The 19,860-nt window shown below is 50.3% G+C and overlaps 9 protein-coding genes across 9 annotated transcripts; 6 read left to right on the top strand and 3 right to left on the bottom strand.

Annotated features, from left to right (window-relative positions):
• Positions 1-7: 7 nt before the first annotated feature.
• On the top strand, positions 8-617 carry YALI1_E11491g (uncharacterized protein; the record flags this gene model as incomplete). The annotated part of the gene is made up of 2 exons (XM_068282945.1): positions 8-134; positions 184-617. The coding sequence occupies 2 exons, from the start codon at positions 8-10 to the stop codon at positions 615-617; spliced, it is 561 nt and encodes a 186-aa protein (XP_068139046.1).
• Positions 618-688: 71 nt separating this feature from the next.
• On the top strand, positions 689-1,072 carry YALI1_E11497g (uncharacterized protein; the record flags this gene model as incomplete). The annotated part of the gene is made up of 2 exons (XM_068282946.1): positions 689-701; positions 807-1,072. The coding sequence occupies 2 exons, from the start codon at positions 689-691 to the stop codon at positions 1,070-1,072; spliced, it is 279 nt and encodes a 92-aa protein (XP_068139047.1).
• Positions 1,073-1,094: 22 nt separating this feature from the next.
• Positions 1,095-3,625, bottom strand: YALI1_E11510g (uncharacterized protein; the record flags this gene model as incomplete). Its single annotated transcript, XM_503730.3, has 2 exons — positions 1,095-1,967; positions 2,879-3,625. The coding sequence occupies 2 exons, from the start codon at positions 3,623-3,625 to the stop codon at positions 1,095-1,097; spliced, it is 1,620 nt and encodes a 539-aa protein (XP_503730.2).
• Positions 3,626-3,683: 58 nt separating this feature from the next.
• YALI1_E11529g (uncharacterized protein) lies at positions 3,684-3,932 on the bottom strand (the record flags this gene model as incomplete). The annotated part of the gene is made up of 2 exons (XM_068282947.1): positions 3,684-3,864; positions 3,907-3,932. 2 exons carry the CDS (start codon positions 3,930-3,932, stop codon positions 3,684-3,686), a joined length of 207 nt encoding a protein of 68 aa, XP_068139048.1.
• Positions 3,933-7,459: 3,527 nt separating this feature from the next.
• Positions 7,460-7,829, top strand: YALI1_E11565g (uncharacterized protein; the record flags this gene model as incomplete). The annotated part of the gene is made up of 2 exons (XM_068282948.1): positions 7,460-7,621; positions 7,671-7,829. 2 exons carry the CDS (start codon positions 7,460-7,462, stop codon positions 7,827-7,829), a joined length of 321 nt encoding a protein of 106 aa, XP_068139049.1.
• Positions 7,830-9,620: 1,791 nt separating this feature from the next.
• YALI1_E11587g (uncharacterized protein) lies at positions 9,621-10,763 on the top strand (the record flags this gene model as incomplete). The annotated part of the gene is made up of 1 exon (XM_503733.3): positions 9,621-10,763. One exon carries the CDS (start codon positions 9,621-9,623, stop codon positions 10,761-10,763), a length of 1,143 nt encoding a protein of 380 aa, XP_503733.3.
• A 2,053-nt stretch (positions 10,764-12,816) lies between these two features.
• On the top strand, positions 12,817-13,212 carry YALI1_E11619g (uncharacterized protein; the record flags this gene model as incomplete). Its single annotated transcript, XM_503734.3, has 1 exon — positions 12,817-13,212. The coding sequence occupies one exon, from the start codon at positions 12,817-12,819 to the stop codon at positions 13,210-13,212; it is 396 nt and encodes a 131-aa protein (XP_503734.2).
• A 681-nt stretch (positions 13,213-13,893) lies between these two features.
• On the top strand, positions 13,894-15,072 carry YALI1_E11630g (uncharacterized protein; the record flags this gene model as incomplete). Its single annotated transcript, XM_503735.3, has 1 exon — positions 13,894-15,072. The coding sequence occupies one exon, from the start codon at positions 13,894-13,896 to the stop codon at positions 15,070-15,072; it is 1,179 nt and encodes a 392-aa protein (XP_503735.3).
• Positions 15,073-15,533: 461 nt separating this feature from the next.
• Positions 15,534-18,320, bottom strand: YALI1_E11674g (uncharacterized protein; the record flags this gene model as incomplete). Its single annotated transcript, XM_503736.2, has 1 exon — positions 15,534-18,320. The coding sequence occupies one exon, from the start codon at positions 18,318-18,320 to the stop codon at positions 15,534-15,536; it is 2,787 nt and encodes a 928-aa protein (XP_503736.1).
• Positions 18,321-19,860: the final 1,540 nt, after the last annotated feature.

Genomic DNA, 19,860 nt, shown 5'->3' on the forward strand with positions numbered 1-19,860 from the left:
CTTTTTTATGCCTCCTCCACCCATGGACGTCTTTAATTTCTATTATCATCAGCAACTACACTTGCAAGCCATGTCAAGGCCAGAAATTTCTGGTACGACATGTTCACCATTGCTGAAATTTCAAATACGACATCGTCATCACTGCCGCTTCTAATCACCGAACTGACCCTAGCAGATGGGCAGTCTCTCACTCGAGTTATTCGACTTCTTTGATACTCTCGCAGACGCTCTACAGAAGAACGGCACAACCACAAATACGCCATCAACTTATCGACCAAGACTTGAGAACTACTACGAGACACTTGACTGAAATTCGAGCAACACCGGTATCGACTAACAGTGACAATCGTAGCGTTGTTCAGGTGAGTATATACACACTAGAGGACACCAGCGGAAGCATCACGCTGGTATACTTGGCGCTTGTTGCGAGGGCTCGTGGACTTGAGAATGTGAAAGAATGGGGGTACAGAGTCGTGTCCACCATCTCAGGCGGTCACAAAAACAGCTCAGTTTCCATACTGACGGGGCACGAACACCAACATGCACTTCTACAGACATATGCCCAGCAGCTCACCACCGCCAAATACTGCCATGAAGACGACCATACTGTTATTTAAACCCTTCCGCCCCTTGATTATTCTTTTCACGCTCGATTATCGCCAGTTGCGTTCAGTACTTTCCTCTCGAGATGACTGACATGGGTGAACGAGGCTACTTCCGAGAGAGCACCAACGCCAGCACAAATAAGCAGACTTGAAGACACCTGGTGGGTGTGCCATTACCATTACCATACCGTCGCTACATAGGTTTTATTCATCCACTGCTTCCAATAGTGTATATTACATGCTGTTCAATTATATGTATCTATCTACATTGCAGAGGCATGAACCGTGCTCCTACAGTACGGATGATGTTCCACTCTTCAGAGCGGACTCAGTTGATGCAGACCGTGTGTTGTGAGGACTTGGCCTCCAGCTGTGTACGACGTCGCGCAAGTCTGGCTGAGTATGTGTGTGTGTGTGTGTGTGTGTGTGTGTGTGTGTGTGCACGTGTGTTTATGTGCTGCCGATAGGTTCAAATTCTAGACGTGCAAATTAGACCGGGTTGGAATGAGGCTGCATGGCCACAGCCGGTCCAAAAGGCAACGCTCTGCTCATCAACTCCTCCACCGTTAAATTTCTCAGTCGCACCTGCTCCACCTCATTCACACCCTCCTTGTGTGTCGCCAGAGCGATCACATGATTGTTGTTGAGCATGAAAATCTCGTGGTGCCATCTGTCCTGTGCGACTCCATCGATCCACAGCTGCGCAGAGTTGCTCCAGCCTCTCTGGACAGCCACGGCGCCCACAACGTCGGTTCCGGTCTTGTCCTTGGCCGCGTCCATCAGTCTGGCCGTGTCCAGGTTTCTGAACTCTAGCTTGGCAAGGTCCATGTTGAGCCCCATGCCAATGGCCTTGGAATACGACTCCTTGAGTGCCCACCGCAAGAAGAACTCGCCGTTGCCGGTGCTGTCGCTGGTGACCTGAGAGTACTCGAACGGCGAGAAAATCTGTGAAAAGCCCTCCATCCAGTTCATAGTCCAGTTTGAGGGAGGAACAGTCGAGGTGATATCCACTCCAATCTGCTTGCCATCAGGACGAACAGCCACAACCACCAGCTCGCTGTGGTGACTGATGTTGTAGTCGAACGGCGAGTTGGCCACAAATGACTTGCCCTGCGGAGTCTTCGAAATGACAATGTCCGTCCACTTCTTGCCTGTCAGAACGGTGGCAATATACCGCTGGAGCAGCTGAGAGCCGAGAGCCATCTTCGCATCGCTTCTGTACCGAAAACGCGAAATGTCGAGCTGAGATTCGACAGGAAGCAGTCGCATGGCCTGGTTGAAGTCGTTCTGGGAGTTCCAGATGGGCCGCACGTCCAGCAGAAACAAATAGACGGATTGCTTGGAGTTTTGCCAATCAAAAAGCTGTGTTAGTATTGAAGGCTGAAGGTGTGTGGACGTACATCAGGAACAAAACTCCGAGGAGAGCAGGAGAAACGCAGAGCACAACCCCCATCGCCACAGAATATTGGCCATGTCGTCGCTACAAGTCTGGCAGTCACCATCGTTATGTGAAAAGTGTACTTTGGCACACGAGGTGAACATTTATGTCCTTGATGAAAACGAAAAATGCAAAATCAAAACCAAAAAAACACCAACCACGCATGCAAACAACAACGATGGTAAGACAGATGTTGGCAGTTGGAGAAAAAACAAAAAAAAAAACAGACAAAAGCTCGGGTGCGTGTGAAAGACACACTGTGGAAGGGGGGGGCGAGGGGGCGGATTGAAATTGTAAGGCCAACCCTGGGGAGAGATATCACAAAAAATATCACACGCACGCGTTGGGGTGGGGGGGTAAACTTCAGCTGTAAGACAGAAAAACCCTGAGTCATCTGCCCATACCCATTTACACCTTCATGGCGCAATTGGGTGGCAAGAACCGTTCAAACACCCAGAGCAATGCGTGTGTGTATGTGAGTCTGGCAATGAGGCGGTCGCAAAAACAAGCCAAGGCACTAAAAAAAACACCCCCTTCAAGTCCACTTGCACTTACATGTGCAACTTCCGCACTTCCACCTGCACTGTACTAGACAACCGCACTACTAATCACGCTACTAGGCCGCCACCATAAAAAAATCACTTGGTTAGCGGAAGCAGTCCCAGTTAATTAGTAGTAGCAGCATAAGTAGCTGAGCCAGTAGTTGCAGAAGTGGCTCCTTATGGTTGTGCATCGGTCGATTCACGTACACTTGCTCGTATCATCAATGCACGTTCCTGTAATAGGCCGCTCGTATCAGACAGGCGTCCGTGGCGATCCTTGTGTCAATACTCACATTTCCACCTAAGTAATCCGTGGTGATGGGTTCCTGAACCATGTAGTTCATGTTGAAGTCCTGGTCGAGAATGGGGTTGTAGACCGGCTGCACCTGTTGCGGGACAGGTTGCTGCTGCTGGACGGGAATCTGTTGCTGCTGTTGTTGTTGCACAGGCACCTGAGAAATCATCTGAATGTCGTTGTTCAGTCGGGGGTCCATCTCCATGCCCAGGCCCATGTTGACATGGTTCATCTGAGGCTGATACTCCTGCTTGACTCCGTAAGCTTCCAGGGCAGATCCGCTGAGGTTGGTTCCACTGAGCGACGGTTTTTTAAGTCCGGGTTTCGACACCGAGTTACGATGCAGCGTTGTGTGTTGCAGGGTGGAGGATCCTGGGGCGGAGGCTGACACTGGGCTGAGCACTTCCGGTCTGTCGGCAGCCTCTCTGATCCTCCTCTTGATAGTCCGCACACTGAGTTCGGGCACAATCTGTTTCTGAATATCTTCCAGCGAGTCGCTGCGGTCGTCTGTGACCTCCACTATCAGCTTGTCGATCTCCTCCGTGGTTTTCCGCGGACGTCCTGGGCGTGGTACGTTTTCATAATGGCCTCGTTCCTTGGACCGCTTGATGAAGTCTCGTACTGTGGATCGCGGAATGTCCAGCTGCTTGGAGATTTCCGCCAGGTTTTTTCCACAGTCCGCCAGCCCCACTATTCGTCCCTTGTCGAATTCCGTCAGTTCTCGTCGGTTTGTTTTTCGAGACATGAGAGAGCAGGAGGGAGATGGAGGGGGGGGATGTTGTGGGTCGAAATTTAGTCGAAATTTAGTCGAAATTCGGTTGTAAAGGTCCGTGTCTGGTCGATTTTGGTCGGTTTCGGTCGATTTGGGGTCGAAAAGAGCCGTCAAGCGCCTCAGTCTCTATTTGAGGGTGTGTTTGCGTGTTTGCGTGTCTGTTGTGTCTGCCGTGTCTGCCGCTGTCTGTGTCTGTCGTATACAGCTGCGGTCTTTCTCTCTCTCCTATCGTTCGCAATCTCAACTGTGCCTACTTGACCGTCCCTGGTGGTGTCGCCATACCAACCTTTTGTACTTGGAGGTTGGACTTCTCACTTTGTGCCAAAACGCCAAACAGTAAAAATAATTGAGCTACATGCTATTTTGCATTTTGCATGTGAGCCAAAAACCTAAGCTAAACCTTGGAGAGCTAGAGCTAGTTCAAACGCCTCCAGGGAGAGCTGGTGGAGAATGGATGGAGTGGAGTGCTGGGGGCGCGGGCGGTCTGCGTGATTTTGTCGGGCGGCTCGCGACAGCGGATTCCGGGACTTTTTGTGTCGTGTGTGTCGAAATTCGGTCACCTCCACCTTCACTCCACCTACCCCACGTTAGCATAGTGTATACACTAGCGAGAACAAGTATATGTACTGGCACTCATACTGTAGAAACCGCCCACTCGTTAGACAAGACGTCAATGGAAGGAGAAGCTCTTGTCATAGTGTATCCGAATTGCACTGTATTGTAGCGTATCCAGGCCTGTTGACATTGTCCACTGTTTGCAGTGATTTTACACCGTTGCATCGTACTCAACATATCTGTACAGGTGCGAGTACGACTACTGTACTTCACTATGTACTGTAATGTGAATTGCACCCGCACCTACAGTATATATATATACATGTGTCTGACGTCATTGTATCAATATACTACTGTCGACGAGAGAGCCAGTGGAGAAGGTACTTTTTTCTTCAACAACTGTAGAACAGTTTCATCTGGTTCACTTTTGGTTCTTGTTGGACTACTATACAAATACTTATACCGCAAGCCCTCTCTCTATACTGAATAATTCATTCCTCCAGCACCACTCCCCCAGATTGAGATCTAAATGTCTCACCCTGCAGACAGGCTCTCTGTAGCAAAAGAAGCGAGCGGAGATCAGCACGGGAGCGACATCGAGAGCAACAACTGGGGTTTAGTGTCGTAGTCAGCGTCATTAGCCGGATCCCCCGCTGGTTTTACGATTTTCCCAAGACTCGACTTTTGGGTGCTCCAGTCAACCGGCCTCGATAGCTTGGGAGCTGGCTATGTGTGTCGCTAGACAAAGAAGACAAAGAACCGAGCGGTCTCTTTTAGGTTTTCCACCCAAAGCCAAAAATCAGCTTGTCCTCGAACCTACTGCCCAGGGGTTTATGGTGGCCGTCTATTCCTTTGCGAGAGTTGAATATCGCAAAACAAAAAAGGCTGGGAAAATTAAAAGACTGAGAATTCGAAATCTAAAGCTGCTCAGGGTGTCGGCATTGAGTTAGAGGTTCCCCAACCCTCCGATTGGGCTCCGATTGTTCACGTGCCGGCGGTCCGGGGCAACACCAGAGACCCTGTGGAGAAGTGAGCGCCAGACGACATGCACAGTTGACTACTGTATTGTAGGTTAGACCAGCTCCCTGCACCCATTTAGTGCGGAGGCCGGTCATCTCCAGCGCCGCCGGGCGGACTGGACTATGGCGGGACATGACTCGTCTCGTGCAAAAGAGCCACTCGTTGCTTTTTGCAATTGCCCAAAAAAATGCCCCCTTCTTTATTCTCAGGGAGATACTGGATTGCGGAGATGCCAGTGCATCAGGCAAGTGGGCAGGAGCAGGCGAGCGACGAGCGTTAGCGACAAGCAGAAGAGGAGCAGGAGCGTTGGAGAGGCGAGGAGGGGTATGCAAAGTGCTGATGTGGGCGGTTCCATTGTATTCTGCGCTCTTTCAACCGTTTTGTTCGACCACCGCGTGTCTCATCTGCAACCCTGGCAGACACTGGTCTCGCTCTCTGCGGAGTCCCCTTGAGTCTCCTTTCTGTTTGACGTTACTTTACTTAACTTTTTCTTCCGCTTGTCTCTCTCTCTCTTTCTCTCTCTCTCTCTCTCTCTCTCTCTCTCTCTCTACTTAGTTGCATCAGCACTTATCGCGCTCCAAGCACTATAGGGCTCAACAACCTTTTTCCGTGAGCCGATGTCGGAGGGCTGTACGACGAGCTTGACGGCTTCTGACGCAGGTGGCAGGCTGACCAAATCTGACCCAGCATTTGTAATGGCCGCGGGCGGGAAAATGGCGCCAGGTTGACACAGTAAGAGATTGCTACGATCCAACAGCCCATGAGCGACTTTCTGCACGTCTCCCCCAACAGGTCGACCCTGCGATGATCCGCTATCTCACCTATGATAGCTCCATCTGCCTGTCGCACTAATAAACACTCTGGCTCTGATTAAATCATCTCGTATCGGAGGCGACTATTGTATTGTTATTTTCGGCCCGAAGAACGGCGTGCAAAGAAGGTTGCTATAATTTCACAACTCTACGCACTCTTATTATTCTTATTGACTAACTCCGAATAATGAAAAAACAACCCCAACGGTCGTCGTAGACCATAGATTCCTCTTATTGAGGGGCTTATCTTGTTATTGGTTGCCCTTGGGCATCTATTGCGGGCCTCCCTCCCTGGAACATGCTCAGCTCTTGGCTTGACTGTACATGTATGTACACACTGTATGTACCTTGCTCCTCCCCTCCCCCGCCACCGCTTAACTCCATTGCTTCCGGCATTTGACCATTGATCACATGACCATCACAAGTCTTATTTCAACTGCCGGTTGTTTTGTTGTTTGTTTTTTCCCCCAAAAAAACCCTCACCCTCCACTCCACCACACCCCTCCACTTCCCCCACTGTCTATCAATCGGAAGTTTGCCTTAACTAAACTTTTAGGGGTCTCGTTGCCAGTCTAAACTAAAAGTAGTCTGTCTTTGCACTGTACCACGTGGAACAATGAGACGCACGGTCGCAGGTCGTATTTGACGAAGACTTGTCGACTTGGTTTAAACGAGCAAATGTGACTTCCGAAACGTTTTTAACCCGAATGAAAATCAGCACAAGGTTGAAAGCTTGGTTTCCAAATCTCCGAGGCTGTGGCAGAGCCGAGAGAATCTGACACAGGCGTGCAGACGTTATGAGAGTTACACGGTTGGATTGGTCTGGCCCCGGCGAGTCCGCCAATACCATTTGTGCACACCCTTGCAGTCAAGCATGGCCAACATGTCTCCTTCTCACCCCCCTCCCCTCCCCCCTGCCCCCAACCTACTCCACTCAAGCACATATCCTGTAGGAACAGCATTTCTCGCTTATGCTGGCCGACACAAAGAACCGCCGGGGCTTCTGCACGCTCATGTGAAATGGTCTCCGGCCTCGATTGCGCTCTAGATCCGCTTGCGAAGTACCGAATTCCTGCCGAAGTGGGAATAACTGGTTTTCATAACTGCTGGTTTATTCCAGTTGGAACCTGCACAACAAAGAAGAAGGATCGTCGCAATACCCTCCGGAACCATGTTTTATCTCGCTCTTGGCACTTTTCCTGCATTTCCTTCCCCCCATGTCCACAGACTCATTCCAGCGAACACTTATCCTGCCCGTCAATAGCTAGCAGAAGGTTCTGCTCGGGATATGAAAACGCTACCCACGGAGATCTTGCTCTAGAACTCCGGCAGACCTCTGTACACTGTTCCAATTCAGGAAGTTCAATCCACAATGTACTGGTTGCTATGGAATGACGTCAGAAAGCTGTCTCAAGGCGTTATGGCACCGAAAGAGTCTCACAGAGATGGCCCAGGGGCATGTAGAGGAATAAGTGCCACCCTGAATACGCGCGGAACAAGCGGAATAGATTCAAACTCCACTTTAATGCTCCGTGGGGAGCATGACCGGTCGTATTGCTTGTACTTGTCTCAGGAAGGGCGGGTATAATAACGATAACTGAGTCGGAGGAATGAACTCGATACGATCTGAGATACGGGACTCAAACAGAGCCAATCTACAAGCCAAGGCGGTTATCAGGATCGGTCTCCTCGCAGATAGAGCTTCGTTTGTGGTGGACAGTTATGAGTTTTTTAGAAAACATGAATTCCAGGGCAAGTTTCTGATGCAGACCACTGGTGAACGAAAATGAGGGCTTATTACAATCGCAAACGTTGGACAATCACAGCAGTGAACTTCTCTTGTTTGTATCTCTTCTGTAACAAAAGCTAGCATCACTTTTCTACCTCTCCATGACAGCAAGAGACGAAGATATAAAACAATACAAGCCAGTTGCGATCATGGAGAGTTCTTTATTCTCTTTATCGTCCTATATTATCCTTTGAAACTTCTTATCCCTGAACCTCAACCCCTTACCTCCATTTCTTTCACCTCACCCCCTGTTGAACCTCATATTGGTTTCTGGCATTCTTACCAACAATGATGGCGGATTGAAGTGTCTACTTGTAGTTAAGCAAGTCTAAATAATAAACCGACAATTGTATCTGATCTGCCCGAACCTCCTTGTGCTCTAAGCGCGATACTCATTAGTACAGCCCTGCGATGAGTCCAAACTAGCCTTGTGGTTGCCCACAAAGCACCTTTTTTGTCTCTAGTTTGCATTACCGGACACGAAGAAACCCTACCATGGGCTAAATACTGCTCTCTGTGGGCCCACAAGTACTGTCTAGCACTTCCACGGAGATGATCACAAATATGCAGGTGCTAGCGTCGTTCAGGTCATTTTTCAGCACTAGTGCCAAAATAAACCCCAGCGTTCCATCTCCGCCATCCAGAAGCGCACTAATTCAAGGGGAAGGAATACCAACAACAGTTAGTCAAGTGTTTATTTTTGTCCGAACAACGCTGAAGAAGTTGTCAAGGTTGTCTTCATGTGCAGCGGCGAGAGGAAAGAGGGTCCAACCAACTCTCTCGGTGACCTGACGAATACGAGGAGTTGATCACTGCATTCTTTAGGCCCCAAGGAATATATCAATGCAGTATATGTGACTGTAGACTCCCGTATTCGATAATTACCACGTTGGTATTGGTGGGTGGGTGTCTCGCCTGATTCATCAGAGAACAGTTTAGAAAGTGAAGAAATGAAGTGCTGTTAATGCATGTATTAACAAACGGAGTTGACCCGTGGACTCGCGGCAAAAAACTGAACAAGGACGACATGTTTTCCCCATAATACTTTGTTATCTACCCCAGTTAGCTGAATCCTACAAGTAGTAGACCCTAGGGTGGGTACACTGAGACAGTGGAGGGCAATGTTTTAATTCAAAAGTCGGAGGTTTTTTGAGACCCTCTTTTGTTCAGTTCATGTGACCCGTATTTTGAAGTTCCTGCTTAGCTCCTATTCCTCAGATTCTTGTGGTACACTCGAACCCATACGAGCACTTTATGCCATACATTGGGGGAGCTGCGCTTATGTAAGCATAGGAGTTTTATTTTCATTTTTATTTTCATTTTTATTTCATTTTTTGATAGTGGACGTTATTTGGCAAGTAGCACGCTATACTGGTGGCTACGTCCAATATCGACTCCTCCAGGTCCGGTTTTATCACGTGAATGTCACGTGAATGTCACGTGATTACTCATACCGGTACTGTACTGTACAGTACTGCACTCGTAGTGCATCTGAGCTGGACCGTTGGTTTTCAAGTTACCCTACTTTTTCCCCCACATGTGTTTTTCCGTTGTGATTTTGAGCCTCGGTAAATGGGGAACTTTGATTCCGGCGCTGGGAAATGGGGAGGTGCACTTATCTCGACTTTTCGGGCTCGGATTTGGAAAAGGACAACTGATTTGAATTCAGCAGATTTTTCTTAACATTGCGGTAGTTTCAAAAATCAAAAATACCCACTTTCCAAGTAATTCCACGTCTCATCTATCATCTTGGACCCTAACCCCGAAAACGCACCCCACATCAGCTCCTCTTATGATTCCCTCTTGTCTCTCTACACAACACATGGCACCTCGAGAAGATCTAGTGCAAAGTGCGGTGGCGTTCCTGAACGATCCTCAGGCAGCCACTGCCCCGCTCGCCAAGCGGATCGAGTTTCTGGAGTCCAAGGATATGACTCCTGAGGAGATTGAGGAGGCTCTCAAGCGGGCTGGATCGGGCTCGGCCCAAAGTCATCCTGGAAGTGTGGTGAGTCACGGGGGCGCTGCTCCAACCGTGCCTGCCTCCTATGCATTCCAATCGGCTCCTCCTCTTCCTGAACGGGATTGGAAGGATGTATTCATCATGGCCACCGTCACTGTTGGTGTTGGATTTGGCCTGTACACGGTGGCAAAGCGATACCTGATGCCTCTCATCCTGCCCCCCACCCCTCCGTCTCTCGAGGCCGACAAGGAGGCTCTGGAAGCGGAGTTTGCCCGTGTGCAGGGCCTGCTCGACCAGGTGCAGCAGGACACAGAGGAGGTCAAGAACAGCCAGGTAGAGGTGGCCAAGCGGGTCACAGACGCGCTCAAGGGCGTGGAGGAGACCATCGACCAGCTCAAATCGCAGACCAAGAAGCGTGACGACGAGATGAAGCTTGTGACCGCCGAGGTGGAGCGAATCAGAGACAGACTGCCCAAGAACATTGACAAGCTCAAGGATTCGCAGGAACAGGGTCTGGCCGACATTCAGAGCGAGCTCAAGTCGCTCAAGCAGCTGCTCAGCACCCGAACCGCAGCCAGCTCTGGACCCAAGCTGCCTCCCATTCCTCCTCCCTCCTCCTACCTCACTCGAAAGGCGTCTCCTGCCGTTCCAGCTGCTGCTCCCGCACCTGTGACTCCCGGCTCTCCCGTGCACAATGTGTCTTCAAGCAGCACCGTTCCTGCTGACCGAGACGACTTTATCCCCACTCCCGCAGGAGCTGTGCCTATGATTCCCCAGCCTGCTTCCATGTCCTCTTCGAGCACCTCTACCGTGCCCAACTCGGCCATTTCCAGCGCCCCCTCCCCCATCCAGGAGCCCGAGCCTTTTGTGCCCGAGCCCGGCAACAGCGCCGTGAAGAAGCCCGCCCCCAAGGCTAGCATTCCCGCCTGGCAGTTGGCTGCCTTGGAGAAGGAAAAGGAAAAGGAAAAGGAGTAAATGTTAGGATACAGTGATGATAGTGCAGAGATGACGTGATGAAATGCCGAAATCGAACAGTGAACGGTAGCTCACCTTCGAGTGTTCGGTTGGACCATGGATCAGACGGTGTTCATGGTGTACTAGGATGTATAAGGTGGATCTTTATGTTAGTGCAGGCATATAGAGGAATTTATTTAATGCTACTGTAGTGGTAAGACGTGATCAATTTTTTTTTAGCTATTCTGCACTACTCTACTAGGGGACATAGATGCTCGGGACATTTCTCCATTCTGACGACCATTATTGGTACCTAGACTGATATCGTGGAGCATCAAATCCGTTTTGGGCTGATTTGAACAAGTCGGTGCCGATATTGCCACGCCTGTGAATAGTATATAGAACTAGGCAGCTCTTCCTGTTTAGCCTGAATCCGAAGTCTGAGCGGCAAGATCAAGTCGAGAGACCATGTCACGATTCTGGAAAGAAATTCGCGTTCGGACTTCTCAGAGAAGTGATGCAAGATGGCTCAGATCGAAGACAGAGGATTCACTTAAAGGCGCTTGGTTGAATAACATGACGTTACTACTGACAAACTCCAAATGTTCTACTTCCGTAGTCAGAGACAGAACTGGGTATAGTACAGTATGTACTGCGTAGTATGTACCGTACTGTTTTGGACAGGCCCAGTTTGGAAAACACACGGGTTACCGTTAGCCAAAGCCCGTTAAAAGTGTCGATTGAAGGTCTGTTGGAATTATCACCAACAACCTGTCTTGCGTTTCGGGAATTTCCCCAGTCTTGCGCCTTGGACCGCCATGATGAGGGAACTCCGCTCCTAGAGAGATGTACGATGGCTTTCCACAGGGGACCTGGCAGAGCGCGACGGCGGTGAGATGGAAACTCGAGTGACAGTGGTTACAATCTAACTTGGATGCAAGAAGATACTGTCACTGGACTTCACGGCCATTGTGGTTCCCCTTTGTGAAAAATTATTCATGTCAGCATCATGCGATAGGTGCGACTGAGAAACACGTTTTGTTAAGAGAGTCTAGGACGTGGAGACGACCTGAGAGAGTGAGGGAGTCTAGGATCTGGAGACAACCAGGGATTTCAGGGAGTCATACATTAGATGATGACATATGTCGTCAAGTGAACCCGAGGTTCTCATACCGTCCTACTGTACTTGTACTTTGTTCAATCTATCCTGAACAAGTTATTAATCGGGTTACGAGGAGGGAGTCCTAATCTTTAGTTTCCTTGACTTGGATGCTCCAAAGGAGTATAGTACATACAGAATAGGTCATCAGAACTTGTACTGTAGGTCTGCTTGTCTATTTTATAGCAACCTAGTGTTCACAATCTCAGCATCTCTAACCAGCAATCGCATAGGTGAAGTTGACATGACGAGACACATCACCACCTTTCAGTAAGTACAGTATGTACACTTGTAGTGATTGGTAAAAGTTGTAGACCACGCAAATTCATAAGATATGCTCGAATCAGGCCCAAGAGTTGGTTCCTCGTAAACCGGGCGTCGTTGGTGAACTCTTGGTGAACTCTTATGTTTTGTTTTTTTGACCCATCTGACTTGGCACACACATATGCTCCTTGTTTTGGTCACGTACAAGTGCTGTACTTGTATGACGACGTTGTGAAGAAACACACAAAGCAGTGAGGTCAAATAATGACAAACACGTGAAACTGAGCTCATATAGACGCGTTTCATACATTCACGTGACCGATAACCGTCATCTGGTTGGACGGCGGAAATGTTGTAACATTGATCGCCGGATGTCTCACGAGATCTTGGCACGGCACTGATAATGCACGACGCAATGTCGGACTCCGAAGATTGTCTGGGGGATGGAAGGGTGAAGTCAGGAGAGCGGTAACGAACAAAATGACCGCAAAACCAGAGACTCCGAATGAAAGTTCCACGTTCAGACCGACCACGTGGTCTGATCTTCTCAACTCAACTCATTCCGTAACCCCCGCCCCTATACCAGGAGTGGCTTGATCAAACTCGAGGAAGACAGTTGGATACACATCACTTCACCAGACCACCACCACCATGACAATCACAGATCTCCACTCGTTGGGTGAATTCGAGGAGGCCATCAAGTCAGAAGAACTGACGGTAATCAAGTTCTCGACAAAGACATGCATACCATGCAAAATGATTGCCCCCATTTATGAAAAGTACTCCAAGGCTTACAAAGGAGCCAAGTACTACAATTGCGACTCTGAAGAGCTCGTGGAAGTGGCTTCCATGGTACCCGTCAGCTCTGTACCCACCTTCGCGCTCTACAAGAATGGTGAAATCGTGCTCATTGTGTCTGGCAATGGAGCTGACCCTCGGAAGCTGAGAAGTGGGATCCGAAAGTATGCCGCCAAAGATGAGACCAAGAAGCCTCGTCCTGTGACTAACGGAATCAAGAAGAGACGTAGACCCAAGAAGATAACTTGATTTATCGCTGACCCGGTCAAATCTCAGGGTCCGTCATTATTAATCAATTGATGGTCTCCCTGGTTACTTCTCCCTACAGTGTTGTAATACACAGCTGAATTGTGGCAGTCGGAAAGGCCGCCCTAGGCCAATGTAATGAGAGTCAAGGCCCTAATCCGTACCGATGAGAGCGTATTGAAGGGCACCAGATCACAAATCCACACAATCGATCCACATTCGGTACTTTGATGACTTTCACAGTCTCCAGGGCGTCTCTGGGTGATGAACAAGGTCTAAACTAATCAGTTGGAAACTCCTAACCATAAGGAGCCTCTTTTATTTAAACAAAATGTAGACAGCAGCAGCAGTCATAACATCGCACTGAACGAGAAATGGAGAGACTGAACCGGGCAAAATAGCTGACGCTTTCAATTTATCGGCTTTAACTGGAAAAATGACTATCTTTTCTAGATTTGTCATCATCATTAGATCTAGACCCAAAAAATCACCATATCGCTTCGATTCAGTTCAAAGAGGACATAATCTCATGACAGACAACTCGCCCTTCGGAATACAATCATCCTCTCCAAAGGACATGAAAGAGTCCCTTTTTCTCTGTGCTTGTAACACATGCTATAATCCAACATCATCATAATTTTTCACCCCGATTGCGATTAAGTTCGGTCGGAGCTAAATATTTTTATGCGTCTAATTTTATTTTTGAAAATTTCGTTTTTCATGAAACGACTCTTCACCAGCATGAATACCAGCATTGTGCGATTGAAAACTGCAAGCATCCAGTTTGACAAGAGTCCACGGGCACGTCAACCGTCGATTTCCGACTCGGAGACTCTCGAGGCTCTCAAACACGCCTCCCATGTGCTGCAAACCACCCATGAGCCCGTGGCGTTCCCTACAGAGACGGTGTACGGACTAGGAGCCAGTGCTCTGAGCACAGAGTCGGTCAAGAGCATTTATGCTGCGAAAAATCGACCTGCCGACAACCCTCTGATTGTGCATGTTTCGTCATTGGATCAGCTGAAGCGCAAGATTCTCAAGGGCCGAGAGATTCCCGACATTTACACGCCGCTGATTGAAAAGTTCTGGCCTGGTCCTCTAACGATTTTGCTTCCGCTTGACTCGGACAGCGATGTATCGCCTGCCTGTACCGTTGGTCAGCCCACAGTTGCTGTTCGAATGCCAGATCATCCAGTGGCACGCTCCCTGATTGCTCTCAGTGACTTGCCTCTGGCCGCTCCCTCCGCCAATGCATCTACTCGACCGTCTCCCACAACTGCGGACCATGTTTACCATGACTTGCAGGGCCGAATTCCGCTCATTCTGGACGGAGGCGCCTGTCATGTGGGTGTTGAATCGACGGTGGTGGACGGTCTCTCTGATCCTCCTATGCTGCTGCGACCTGGAGGAGTCAGTCTGGAGCAGATTAGAGAACATGGAGGCGAAAAATGGAAGAATGTTCTTGTGGGACGAGCAAATGCAAAGACTGACGAGGCCGTGCGGACTCCAGGCATGAAATACAAGCATTACTCACCAACTGGAAAGGTGGTTCTGTTTGGACCTGTGAGCGACAAGTCTGTGGAGCAGGCCGTGAAGGAGTACGTGACGAGTGGAGAATTGGAGGGAAAGAAGATTGGACTGTTGACGTCACTCACTCTGTCTAATGACACGCTCCCTGACGTTCACACCCTCAGTATGGGCACCACTCCTGCCCTGGTGAGCCGAAACCTGTTTGCCGGACTTCGAGATATGGACATTGCGGAAGTCGAGGTGATTTTGGTGGAGGGAATTAGAGAGGAGGATGAGGGGCTGGCGGTGATGAATCGACTAAGAAAGGCTGCATCCGAGGAAATCACCGTCTAACGGAACCAAAGGCCATATATGTCTGAGCGAACGACTAAAGATGCAAGCCTTGACTACAACTTCCAGAAAGCTGCGTTAAGCAAGGAAACTATCAACTTTCAAGGCCGAAGCAATCCAGGGAATGAGTGAGAGCTCACCAGCGAACAATGAGAAGAAGACCCTGTCACAAACATACAGCTCACTGTAACATGCCCACAATAGTATGTACAGTATGTACTTACTCTACAGCTACCCCTGGTGATGACTAGTATATAGATAATTTATTAATGACTGACGAGATGAGACCACTGCAGAAGACACTGCAGGCCACATTCGCAAGAATACAAAAAGATGCTTGCCATTTGGTACACCCACACCTACTCTTACTCTAGTCTAAATGTATCCATTAATTATCATATCCTCCCTCGCTTACCCAGGTCCACTCTGGGCTCATGCTATATTACAATGTCTCTGTGCCTCGCCTAGACCACACTGTTGGTGTAGTTATTTGTACTACGCGACTTCAAAAAGTACTTTTTGGCCTCGTCGAGAATCCACACAGAGGACGAAATGAGCACCAGCGACAGCAGATCCTTCACCGACAGAGCCTCCGTCTGGAACACGCTCTGAAGGAAGGGCACATACACCACTGCCAGCTGGCCAATGATCGATGCTCCACAGGCGTACAGGAACATCTTGTTAGAGAAGAAGCCAATCTCAAACACGGACTTGGTGGCAGATCGGCAGGCCAGGGCGTTGAACATGTCGTAGAAGACGAAACAAGTGAAAGTCATAGTGGTGTCTCGCTTGTCGATGACGCCGTCCTGCATCTGCGTGACGTAGACAAGCATTGTACCGACTAGAATGATGACGGCGGCCTCCACACATTTCTTAACCAGATCGGGGGTCATGACCTTCTCGTTTCGAGGTCGGGGAGGCTTGTTCATCACGTCAGGATCCACGGGCTCAACTCCCAGAGATTGGGCAGGAGGACCGTCCATGAGAATATTGATCCACAGAATCTGCATGGGATTGAGGGGGTTCTCCAGACCCATAATGGTAGCCACGGCGACAATTGACAGAGCGGCCATGGATGTCGACAGCTGGAAGGTGATGAAGTTTCGAATGTTGTTAAAAATACCCTTACCTTCCTCGATGGCCGACAGAATGGTAGCGAAATCGTCGTCAGTCAGAATCATGTCGGCAGCCTCCTTGGCCACATCTGTTCCTCCCTGGCCCATGGCAATGCCGATATCGGCAAGCTTGAGGGCAGGGGCATCGTTGACACCGTCTCCAGTCATGGCAACCACATCACCTCGTCGTTGGAAGCCCTTGACAATCTTCATCTTGTCCTCGGGAGAGGTTCGAGCGAAAATAGACGCGGTTTGGAGACACTCATCAAGAGCCTGGTCGGACATGGTGGCCAGTTTGCTTCCCTCAACCACAGATTGAGTCCCAGGCATCAGAGGCATTCCGATTCGTCGACCAATGGAAAGAGCGGTGGCAGCAGAGTCTCCAGTGATCATAACGACTCGGACTCCACCAGTTGTGAGTCGTCGGATGGCTCGAGGCACATCGGGTCGAGGAGGATCGTAGAGACCCATGAGACCAGCAAACACAAGACCCTCAGGGGCCTCCTCGGAGCCCTCCTCGTACTTGCCCTGCTTGTAGGCGAAGGCAATGATTCGGAGACCATCGTTAGACATTTCCGACGCAATTTCGGTCACTTTCTTTCGCATGTCGTCGTTGAAGGGGGCGGTCTTACCGTCCTTCTTGCAGTAGTACTCGCAGAAAGGAGCAATGACCTCTCCGGCACCCTTGACAGAGATCATGGGGGTGGAGGAGTCGCCCGTGGTGGTGGAGGTGAGCATCCACTTTCGAGAAGACGAAAAGGGAACCTCAGCGACTCGCTTTCGGGTCTCTCGGGTATCCTCGAGTCCAAAGTAATCCAGGACCTCAATCAGAGCAATGTCCGTAGCGTTTCCAACCAGGTGGCCAGCTTCTCGATTGAACTTACTGTTGTTACACAGGTTGCCGACCTTGAGCATGTTTGCAAGGGAAACAGAGTTCTTGAGAGCAGCCACAGCCTTGGGATCAGCCTCGGTATGGGACTGGCCAGGCTTTAGGGTAACAGCGTTAGCGAGATCTCCCATGTCGACGGTCCAGCAGGTTGTGCAGGACATGTGGTTTCGTGTGAGGGTTCCTGTCTTATCGGAGCAGATGACGTTAACAGAGCCCAGGGTCTCGACAGAGGGCAGTTTTCGCACAATGGCCTTCTGTCGCGACATTCGCAGAACTCCTAGAGCCAGGGTCACAGTAACAATGATGGGCAGACCTTCGGGAATGGCGGCGACAGCTAGAGAGACACCAATGGTGAACATCTCCAGCCAATCTCGGCCCTGGAACATACCAATCAGACAGATAACACCAATGACACCGAACGAAACCAGGGACAGGTCCTTTCCTAGGTTGTCCATGCTGGCTTGGAGGGGAGTCTTGGGGGTGGAGATTTCAGACACCATGTCATAGACGGCTCCAAAGGCGGTGTGGGAGCCTGTTCCTACCACGATTCCAGTTCCGTTTCCGTCTCTAACCAAGGTGCCCATGTATGCGGTATTGGTTCGATCTGCGAGGCCGATGGGGGGAGTGCCTGTGACGGGGTTTGTGTCCTTGGTGACGGGCGTAGTTTCTCCAGTGAGGTTGGACTCGTCGATAGACAGGTGGACGGCCTTGACGATTCGGCAATCGGCCGGGATTCGATCTCCGACGGAGAATTCGACGAGATCTCCGGGCACCAGGGTCGAGGCCAGAACGGTCTGGCTGTTACCTGCTCGGATGAGATGGGCTTCGGGGGGCACGAGCTTGTTGAGGGCCTCCAGCGATTTTTCGGACCGGTACTCCTGCACAAAGCCAACGGTGGTGACAATGAGAATGGCCAGGGTGATGGAGATGGCGTCGTCGTGGTTGCCCATGAAGAAGGACACCGCCGCGGCGCCAATCAGCAGCAGCAGCAGCGGGTTTTCGGAAAACTGCTCAAAAAACTTTTTGATGAGCGAGTCCTCCTCCTCCTGTGCAAACTCGTTGCTGCCGTGAATGTCTCGCCGGTGCATGGCTTCTTGGCTGGACGTGAGGCCCGTCTCGGGGTTGGTCTGCAGCTTGGAACACGTTTCTTCCACCGTCATTTGGCAATATTGCGCGCTGGGCGTGGCGTGCGAGCGGTTGTTGGTCTCCGACAGAGGCACGCCCTCCGTGCTTGTGTGGCTGTCCATCTTGTCAGGGGATGTGTGTGCGGTTGAGGTGGTGGTGGTAGGAGGGAGAGGGTGGTTCAAGCTGTTTGGCAGATGCTGATGAGCACCACGTAGCTTTAATGTGAGACTAAGTTTTAGCTGTGACGGAGGACAAGTAGAGGAGAGCGGCGTGAATCGGCGTGAAACAGGTGGCGATTTGGGCGCAGACGCTGTGTGGTGGTCGGTGGTCTCATTTGGAGCTCGGTCGGCCGCGAATCCCCCGGTTTTTGCTACCCCCAAGCCGGGTTTTGCTCGCCCCTACCTTCTCACTTGCTACTTGACTTGCACCACTGGCTGGGGGTCTTCTACGCGTCTACCAGGCACGCACTGGCAGGTTAGGACAGGGCCAGAATCCCGGGCGTAAAATATCCATGTGCGATAGGGACCACCAGAATATACGCGGGAAAACGGCGGCCTGACTACTGGCATTGAGCGCCCGAATCTCATCAAACCACATGCCCTGACCAAGGGGGCTATGCCATCGTATAATTGTATACTTTAACCATACTACTGCTGTACATACAGTACACGGAATCGCCAGGACTGAACCATGAATCATACGGCACCGGAGCACCTGGAGCGGTTGTGCTCGTAGAGTGGGACGTGTTGCGAAGGATGCAACTTGGGCATTGTATTATCTGTCTGCGTCTTATCTCTGTTAATATTACGCATTCCGGTACGGTTCGACGTACACTACCGCCATCACTTGCACCTCCACTCGTCTGGCTGCCTACTTTAAACACCTCCTACCCTCCTACCCTCCTACCCTCCATCTCCAACCACCGCAGTCTCGACGGGAAAGACACAAGCAGCAGTTGATTACACCGGTCACCCGCTACTCTTGCGCTAGCAAAGAGCCAAATACCTCAGCTCACATGGACGGCATTGTGGCTATGCTATCAGCCGTGCCCTGTATCACCGGTCAGACAGTACATATACATCTCAGTTTTGGACCTTTGCCAATTTCCGGGAAATCGGACGGTTTGGCGGTGTCACAACACACTGGTTGCAACACGTCCGATTACTGCACAGATACTTAGTCCCTCTCACTGGCAACATCCAGTCCCCTCCACCCACTGTACCGACTCGTACTTAGGCAGGTTGCTGAAGTCAGACGAGCTTATTCGGACTTGACCGGACAATTGAGCGACATGAAACTCGGTATATTCGTGAGATACCGTCGCGGTATTATTACATAATCGTGTGCTGCGGCCCCGATTATCCCCATTGCAACAGTCTCCGCCCCCTTTTCGCTCCGCCAACCCCCAGAAACTACCCCCTCCGCCGACCACTCCTCGTCAGTAAACTCCAATTTAGGCTGGAAAAAAAAATCCTTAGTCCGGTTTTTATTTCTTAGCTGGGGAAGGTGGCAGTGCTGAGCTTGAGCCAAAAAAAAATAAAAATGAGTCAAATAATCTGAGCGAAATGTCAGCTCAAGTGCCATGTTGGAGGCGTCTTTCCGTGGGCAAAAAACGCCGCTTTTCGTGTATTTCAACCCGGGTCGCCTCCCGAACCGCTCCCG

Source organism: Yarrowia lipolytica, chromosome 1E (genome assembly GCF_001761485.1).
Source record: "Yarrowia lipolytica chromosome 1E, complete sequence".
NCBI lineage: Eukaryota > Fungi > Ascomycota > Dipodascomycetes > Dipodascales > Yarrowia > Yarrowia lipolytica.